The 9,785-nt window shown below is 39.5% G+C and overlaps 1 protein-coding gene across 1 annotated transcript in view; it reads right to left on the bottom strand.

Moving 5' to 3' along the window:
• Window positions 1–3,608, bottom strand: part of LOC133425030 (T-box transcription factor TBX19-like) — a 17,978-nt gene extending 14,370 nt beyond the window's left edge. The window contains exon 1 of the mRNA XM_061715680.1: window positions 3,307–3,608. Within this exon, the coding sequence (XP_061571664.1) occupies window positions 3,307–3,608 (302 nt within the window). The remainder of the gene's footprint in view (window positions 1–3,306) is intronic.
• Between the last annotated feature and the right edge of the window lie 6,177 nt (window positions 3,609–9,785).

Raw genomic sequence — 9,785 nt, 5'->3', positions numbered from 1 at the left:
CCTGTGCGTAATGGCCGGGGGGGGCCCACGCGCGTGAGCGTAGCGAGCGCGCGCGAAATTTTTTGGGTTTTTCGGGTCGGATCGGGTGTCTATATGCGCAATTTTAACTCTCCAATTAGCAAAATACTGGATACCTTCCCCTGCCTCATCATCATCTCTTGCCTCGACGCGGGGCCCCACGGCTGCTTGAGACCCGGTTGGATCTGTGATTTTTGTAACAAATTTATGAAAAGAGCCTTTCAGAGAGGCATTAAACTCTTCCATTTTTTTTAGTTTTTTTTCTTTTTTCATCCCCTGATGGAAATTTCCTGATTCTGTCTCGTTCTCTCGACATTGTGTGACAGTTTGTTCCAACTCCACCCGTCTGGATCAGAGCAGCTTGTGTCTGCGCTTGGTCTGACGCAGTTGTACTGAACAACAGACACGCGCATCATTGCCCATATATTTATTGATATGCACAGACTAGTACACATTTAGGTCTGTAATGGAACGTGACTGTTGATATTTATAAGGGAAAAAACGAAAAAAAAAACGAAAAAAAAAAAATTGAAAAAAAAAAAAAACGCCCATAGCGCGAGGCCCCTTGGGGCGCGAGGCCCCTTGGGGCGCGAGGCCCCTTGGGGCGCGAGGCCCCTTCGGGCGGCCCTGACTTCAGCCCATAACCAATCGGCCAGTGGTACCAGTTGTTGTCAGGTAAAAAACTAAATCAAATGGGCCGATGGGCCTGCCCGGGCCAAAAAAAAAAAAAAAAAAATCGGCCGGCCCAAAATCGGGCCGGCCAATGGTGATTTTGGGCCGGGCCGGGCAAAAAAAAAAAAAATAAATAAATAAATTTTTTTTTTTTTTTTTTTTTTTTTTTTTTCTTTGGGCCGGCCCGGCCCAAAATCACCATCGGCCCACCGGGCAATGCCCGGTATGCCCGATGGCCAGTCCACCCCTGTTTTTGTCTGGCAGAAACCTTCCTCGTTGTGCCTTTATCTGCACGAACCTGTGTGTGCTCTGAATCAGCCACAAATCTCTTTACAGTACGATGATCACGCTTAAGTTTTCGTGAAATATCTAAGGTCTTCATACCTTGTCCAAGGCATTGAACTATTTCACGCTTTTCGACAGCAGAGAGATCCTTTTTCTTTCCCATGTTGCTTGGAAATGGTCATCTGCTTAATAATGTGGAACGCCCTTCTTAAGTAGTTTTTCCTTAATTGGGCTCACCTGGCAAACTAATTATCACAGGTGTCTGAGATTGATTTCAGTGATCCAAAGGGCCCTGACACACAATACCATCCATGAGTTTAATTGAAAAACAAAAAATGTAATCTTTATGACACTTAAATACAATTTGCATAATAATTTGGAACGCGGTGTATATGTAATATATTTATTATGTATGTAGCATATATATATATATTTATAGGGATATTTATGTAGTTTATATAGTGTATATTTATATAGATTTATATAATATTACTATTTTCTGTATTTCTACATAATTGGATCAAAACGAATAAAATGATTCTTAATACATCAAAAACAAAGAGTATGGTGTTTGTTTCTAGCTATAGATTATCCGATAATCCTAAAATGAATATACAAATAGATAGTCAAACAATTCAGCAAGTAAAAACTTTGAAGCTTCTTGGACTTTGGCTGGATTTTACATCGTCATGGTCTGATCACATCAACAGAGCTGAAAAAAGGGCAGAGCTGTTACCGTGACTCGTAAATGTGCAGCATTTCTCAAAACACAGTTGTTTCATCAAGTTCTTGGTTCATTGGTTTTGTGTCATTTGGATTGCTGTTCAGTTGTTTGGTCTGCTGCATCCAACAGTCTTTTAAAAAAACTACAAGTGGCTCAAAACAAGGCTTGTTCTTGGTTCTCCAAGAACAAGTGTTGCAGAAATGCATGAACGTCTCTCCTGGCTGAGGGTTGAGGATAGGATATCTACTAATGTACTTACATATTTCCATAGAATTATTAACATTTCTCTATAATAATATAACTTATTGTTCAAATATTCATTCCTATAACACTCGAGGGGCGAATAGTGGTCGGATTATGTTGCCCTGCCCTAAGTCTGACATGCAGATGACAGTACTTTATAGATCAGTTGCATGTTGGAAACCCTTCCAGGTGAGATTCCTGACATCAAAAGAGCCTGATTTGAAACAAAGACTAAGAACGTATTTGTTGTCATCACCTTAACATCATATATCTGATTGAGTGAGATCAATACATCAAATTATATATGATTTGTATGATATTTTTCTTTATTACTTATTTGTTATTTTATTTTATTTTTTATGTACTTTATGAATTGAGATTGTATGTTTGATTTTGTATTTTATTGTCTGGATCCCAGGAAGACTAGCTTTCGTTTTGGCGTCAGCTAACGGGGATCCTTTTAAATAAACGTCAACACCGTCAAAGAAGTGATTCCACAGCAGTGAAAAGGACTGTACATCCATCATATGTCAAGCTCTTGTGTTGAACCCATTACCCAACACCCAGCAGGAGCAGAAGCAGCTCACAGGAGTTCCTCAGGGCTCCATTCTTGGCCCTCTGTAGTTTTCTTTTCAAATAAAGTTCTATATTCAGTTTATTTCCAAAGTATTTATACCAAACACAAATCAGTGTAAATACAGCATAATCTGTAGAAACCTTCCTTCTAGAAACCTTTCTTCTAGAAACCTTCCTTCCATCTGGAAACCTTCCTTCCATCTGGAAACCTTCCTTCTAGAAACCTTCCTTCTAGAAACCTTCCATCTGGAAACCTTCCTTCTAGAAACCTTCCTTCCATCTGGAAACCTTCCATCTGGAAACCTTCCATCTGGAAACCTTCCTTCTAGAAACCTTCCTTCCATCTGGAAACCTTCCATCTGGAAACCTTCCATCTGGAAACATTCCTTCCAGAAACCTCCTTTCTGGAAACCTTCCTTCTGGAAAACTCCCTTCTAGAAACCTTCCTTCTAGAAACATGCTTCTAGAAACCTTCCTTCCTGGAAACTTCCATCTGGAAACCTTCCTTCTAGAAACATTCCTTCTGGAAAACTCCCTTCTAGAAACCTTCCTTCTGGAAACATTCTTCTAGAAACCTTCCTTCCTGGAAACTTCCTTTCTGGAAACCTTCCTTCTGGAAACCTTCCTTCTGGAAACCTGCATTCTAAAAACCTGCATTCTAGAAACCTCCATTCTAGAAACCTCCATTCTAGAAACCTTCCTTCTGGAAACCTCTACAGGGGATCCTCCAGACCTTTAGTCCTCTACTGCTGGTCAGGACCTGGTTTCGTGGTTGTGGACTGCGTTACCGTCCGTTCTTGGTGACGATCATCTCGTTGGTGATGTGCTGGAACTTCCTCCACAGCTCGTCGTCCTCCAGCGTCACCGTCAGCTCTCTCTCCGTTGGGTCGCCCTTCTCCCGGCCGGGCTGCAGCTCGCTCTCCACGGCGCTCAGCAGCCGCGACACGCAGCACTCCGCCGACCCGGGACCGCAGGCCGACCCGGGACCGCAGGCCGACCCGGGACCACGGGCCGTCTCCCCGGAGGTTTGGTCCGGTTCCGGAGACTCGGAACCAGAGTCCCGGTCCTTCTGCAAACCCTCCACCTTCATCTGGAGACCCAGAAACACATCTAGAGGTCTACGTTCAACAAGTGGACCACAGTACCGCTAACATGCTAACATGAGGCACTGTAATTAGCATGCTAATGTCCTAGAGTAAAGCTAACAGGCTAACATTCTTCAGTACAGCTAACATGCTAACATTCTACAGTACAGCTAACATGGTATTATGATGCACCACAGTTAGCATACTACTATGTTATAGTACTGCTAACAGGCTAACATTCTTCAGTACAGCTAACATGCTAACATCATTCAGTACAGCCAACATGTTAACATATTGCACTATAGTTAGCATGTTAATGTGCTACAGTACAGCTAACAGGCTAACATTCTTCAATACAGCTAACATGTTAACATATGAAAGGCGCCGTTAAATAAAATGAATTATTATTATTATTAATTATATTGCACTATAGTTAGCATGTTAACCCGTTGCCACCTGTGCTACAGTACTGCTAACAGGCTGATATTCTTCAGTAGAGCTATTTTGCTAACATTCTTCAGTACAGCTAACATGTTAAAATGATGCACTATAGTTAGCGTCTTAATGTGCTAGAGTAAAGCTAACAGGCTAACATTCTTCAGTACAGCTAACATGTTATTACGATGCACTATAGTTAGCATGTTAATGTGCTACAGTACAGCTAACAGGCTGACATTCTTCAGTAGAGCTATTTTGCTAACATTCTTCAGTACAGCTAACATGTTAAAATGATGCACTATAGTTAGCGTCTTAATGTGCTAGAGTAAAGCTAACAGGCTAACATTCTTCAGTACAGCTAACATGTTATTACGATGCACTATAGTTAGCATGTTAATGTGCTACAGTACAGCTAACAGGCTGACATTCTTCAGTACTGCTAAAATGTTAACATATTGCACTATAGTTAGCATGCCAATGTGCTACAGTACTGCTAATAGGCTAACATTCTTCAGTAAAGCTAACATGCTAACATTCTTCAGTAAAGCCAACATGTTAACATATTGCACTATAGTTAGCATGTTAATGTGCTAAAGTACAGCTAACATTCTTCAGTACAGCTAACTGGCTAACATTCTTCAGTACAGCCAACATGTTATTATGATGCACCATAGTTAGCATACTACTATGCTATAGTACTGCTAACAGGCAACATTCTTCAGTACCGCTAACATGTTAACATGATGCACTATAGTAGCATGCCAATGTCCTACAGTACAGCTAACAAGCTAACATTCTCCAGTACAGCTAACAGGCTATCATTCTTCAGTATTGCTAACATGCTAACATTCTTCAGTGCAGCTAACATGATGCACCATAGTTAGTATACTGACATGCTATAGTTCTGCTAACAGGCTAACAGGCTAACTGCTTCAGCAGGAAGCTGCAGCCGTTCAGTGAACGTTGTTCAGGATGATTGTAAACCGGCTGGAACCAGGAAACGTCTCCTCAGAGTCAGAAATTCAAGACTCCAGGCTTCAGATTCACTGGATCTGCAAGGATTTGTACATTTCTTCTACCTGAAGCGTGAATATATGACGCTACAGAAACATTCTGAAGTATTTAAAGTCCGTAAGACTATGTGACGTCTTTGTTCTGTTCTTTCAGACATTTCCAGCAGAGGAGGAGAATTTAGTTCCACTAGTCAGACCAGAAACCTGTCGTAGGTGTTTTTGCTCTAGTAATGAAGCTTCGTCTGTAGCTGTGTTCTCCGTTAATAACTCAAACAAGTTTACATCAAGCTCAAGGATACGAGATGTGTCCTAAAAAAAAGAAGAAAAAAAATAGATTTTCTGATTCTAAATTGATTCTACGGAAGAGTATCAGGGCCAGGCAGGAGAAAAATAAAAATAATATTTTAGAGGAGGACGTTTTTTTTTCATTATGCACTTCAAGAAAAAAGTCGAAATGTTGAGAAAAAAGTCGAAATGTCGAGAAAAAGGTTGAAATGTTGAGATTAATGTCGAAGTACAATTTCGGGAAAAAGTCAAAATGTATTTCAACTTCATTCTCGAAATTCCGACTTTAATTAAGAAATTTCGACTTTATACATGAAATTTCGACTTTATTCTTGAAATTGTATTTCAACATTAATCTCGACATTTCGACTTTTTCTTGAAGTGCACAATAAAAAAAAAATCTTCCCCTCTAAAATATTTTTTCTCCTGCATGGCCCTAATACTCTTCCGTATGATTCTCATATAAATTCCTAAAAATTGATTCGTATGTCTAAAGATCAATTTTCTTTTATCATTACATTACAACTTTTGGTATTTTTTTGTTTATGCCCAAAAAAGGAATGTTTTGTTGGACACCAGAATAACTGGTGCCATGTTTTTGCCTTTAAATATGTTTAAAGGTATGAAAACATTTAAAGGAGCTTGAGGCTCCTTTTAAGAAATGAGACTCTCTAGCGCCACCCTTCACCACGACGGCCGTTGGGGGTACTGCAGCCAACAGTGAAGCCGGCACTGGAGAACGGGGAGAACACACATGCAGCGTCATGTGACGTCACATCCGCAGCCCAGCGCGGGAAATTCGGGACCGAATTGCAGCACATTTTGCAGCACACAGCCCGTTCAAGGCAAAGGAGAGATACACTAGAGGGCTCATTCTTTTGGGTTTGGAACGCTTCATCTGACATTATTACTAGAAAACTTAAAATGTATACGGATTTTTTTCATAAATCTTGCCACAATCCGGCCTCAAGCTCCTTTAAGTTTTCAGTTATAATTGCATAAATTGTCTATATTTCATTACTTTATATACTGTCTTTGAGTTACATTTGCATAAAATGCTAAAAACCAAATTCTCAAAAAAAAAAATAAAAAACAAAAAAAAAAAACGAAAATGGACAAAAATAAAACGGAATGTCGGGAAAAATAAAACCGATTTCATACGTCTCTGTTTGCTGCCCTGGATCTGTTTGATAATTATTCTTCTTTCTTTCTTTCTTTTCTTCATTTCTTTATTTCATTCATTAAAAGAAAAACAAAACAGTTCTATATAATTACAACAAATCTCTTTCCTTGAATGAAAGGGAACAGAAAGAAGACTAAACTTATTTTATCTGTCCCTTTTTCCCAATAAATCAAATTTCAATTAATGTAATAATAAAAAAAATTAAAACAAATTACAAATTGCGCAATTAAAAAAAAAACATTTTCCAATAAACGTTATTTAAAAAAAAACAAAAACAAAAAACAAAACTACAACAAAGTTATAAAATAACAAAAAAGATAGTCGTATTCTTTTGATTCAAAGAAAGAAAATATGACAATGGTGCTAAAAAGAGAAATACATGCAATACATTTTACATATAACATATCTATATCCATAATATACATCTATATATGTACATATATTAAATAATTATTAATGTATCATTAAACTAATCCAGGATAAACATGTTTCTGCAGCTATTTCAGACTCTACTTCACTTCTTCATGACCCTCATCACAACATGAAAATGATTCCGTATTCCCCGTCTTCACCAAGCATAAACAAAGGTTGCCAAAGTAACCCGCAGCTTTTCTGTTTTCTTTTTAAATTTATTTTTAACTAAACCCTCAAAGCTTCTGAGAACTGCTGGATCCACGTTCACTGAAAAAAAAAAAAATCTAAGCGCATGTAAATATAACATATTTAAATCTGTGATATTAACAATTAAAAATTAAGTTTGTTGCTTCACATGAATACATCTAGTTTTGAACTTAATCTGCATTTGTTCAAAAAACAAGCAGTATTTATGTAATCCCAGGCAATCTTTTCATTTACACACAAACAACAAGCAATTATCTTGTTGTATTTACCTTTCCTTTAACAATTTTAATCTATTGGGCAGATTGACCAACGTTTAGATGAAACATGCTTTATTTGTTTAAGTAGACACCACAGTAAAAAATATCTTGCTTGATCTACTTTAATAAAATTAAGGCGACTTTTTCACATGAGATTTTTATGTAGATCAAGAAAGACTAGTCTTTGTATAAACTACTCAATTTTTAGTATGTACAAAATTAATTTGCAAGTAAAGTCAACTTAATTTTTTCTTTTTTTATTCTTTCCTTTCTTTTTTGTTCCTTTTTTCCCCTTTTTTTATTTGATCTTTTTTTTTCTTTTTAAAGTCAACTTAATTTTGGTAAATAAAGTAAACATAACACAATTAAGTTGACTGTACTTGCAAAATGTATTATTTACATACAAAAAATTAAGTAGTTTATACAAAGACTAGTCTTTCTTGATCTACATAATAATCTCATGCAAATCTCACGCAGGTCCCCCACATCTGGACCGTAAAGGACCCCCACATCTGGACTGTAAAGGTCCCCCACATCTGGACTGTAAAGGTCCCCCACATCTGGACCCTAAAGGCCCCCCCCCCCCACATCTGGGCCATAAAGGTCCCCCCCCCACATCTGGACCCTAAAGCCCCCCCCCCCCACATCTGGACCCTAAAGGCCCCCCCCCACATCTGGACCGTAAATGTCCCCCCCCACATCTGGACCGTAAAGGCCCCCCCCCCCCCCCCCCCCCACATCTGGACCCTAAAGGCCCCCCCCCCACATCTGGACTGTAAAGGTCCCCCCCCACATCTGGACCGTAAAGGTCCCCCACATATGGACGGCAAAGGCCCCCCCACACATCTGGACGTAAAGGTCCCCCACATCTGGAACCGGACCACTAGTCTAGTAAACCAGGACCCTCCAACCTGATGAACCGGTTCAGTCTAGCTGAACAAATCCGGACCAAATCCCCCCGTTAACGTGTTCAAACATCGTTATCAAATAAAAAACTATCGTTTCTTTAATCTGCTCAAATCTGCTGTGATTAAAAACCAACTTCACCGGTTTTAACGTGTAAAATCCTGCTTTGAATTCTTCTGATTTCAATTTAAATTCTTGTTTCCCGATTCTTTTGTTCAACTTTTGATCTAATTAGTAAAATAAGAGAAAACAAAAGACTTTAGTTTGAGGAATAAGAATCTAGAAAAGCTCCTTGAACTAAAGAATAACAGATTATTGAGAGTTAAACTCACCTGAGCGTCGAACCGTCAGCCTCCGACTGCAGTCAGCTGAGTCTCCAGCTGCTGCTCTGCACCTCCCTCTCCCGCTACACACCCCCTCGCTCGCCCACCTCCCTCTCCCGCTACACACCCCCTCGCCCGCCCGCCCCCCTCCCCCTCCTCTGAAGGTTGGATGCTACGCTAACGACCTGGGAACCTGATGAGGCAGACGAGTGGGGACGACCCAGACCTGGACCTGGACCTGGACATGGACATGGACCTGGACCTGGACCTGGACCATGACCATGTAAACACAGCTGGTAGTGCAACCGTCTCACAGCAAGAAGGTCCTGGGTTCGATTCCCGCCGGGGACGCTGAAGTGCGTGTTAGTTCCCCCATGACTTCAGTGCCCACACCCTGGGTGGGGTTGGCGAAAGGGCCTTTCTGTGTGGAGTTTGCATGTTCTCCCCGTGTTCCCTTCGGTAGCAATGTGAGCTACCCCCACAAAAACATGCAACAGTCCTGGGCTAAACATGGCCCCTCTGGCCGGCATAACGTGATCCTTCCACGCGCTACGTCCGGCCAGAGAAACCCCACAGGTGCAGGTGGTGCAGGTGTAGGTGCAGATGGTGCAGGTGCAGGTGCAGGTGCATGTGGTGCAGGTGCATGTGGTGCAGGTGCAGGACGTCCTGAGATATTTATAAACACGTTTATGCTTTTCGGTTAAAAGTATGTGCTGTTCACATGCTGTGAAACAAAGCACTAACATAAATCTGTTTATAAATAATTTTTTAAACAGGTATATGGAAGAGGAAATGGGTTAACGAGGAGTGTGATAAACAAATAAAATAGGGTAAAATGGTATATTATACTTTACTGTTAGATACTGTATACTGTTTAGATATTTATGTGGATATTTATGTAGTATATATTATATGTTGAGAGGGATAGTTATAATTATGTAATATATGTTATATATTTATTATGTAACATATATATATATATATAGGGATATTTATGTAGTTTATATAGTGTATATTTATATAGATTTATATATTTGTATTTTCTATATATTGATATAATATTTATATTTTCTATATACTTATATGGATAATTATGTAGTAATAGGCATGTTTACGTAGTATTTATATAGACTATATTTATATGGATATTGTGTAG

The sequence above is a fragment of the Cololabis saira genome, chromosome 24, assembly GCF_033807715.1.
Source record: "Cololabis saira isolate AMF1-May2022 chromosome 24, fColSai1.1, whole genome shotgun sequence".
In the NCBI taxonomy this organism is placed as follows: domain Eukaryota; kingdom Metazoa; phylum Chordata; class Actinopteri; order Beloniformes; family Belonidae; genus Cololabis; species Cololabis saira.
This window is presented reverse-complemented; position numbering and strand designations above follow the sequence as displayed.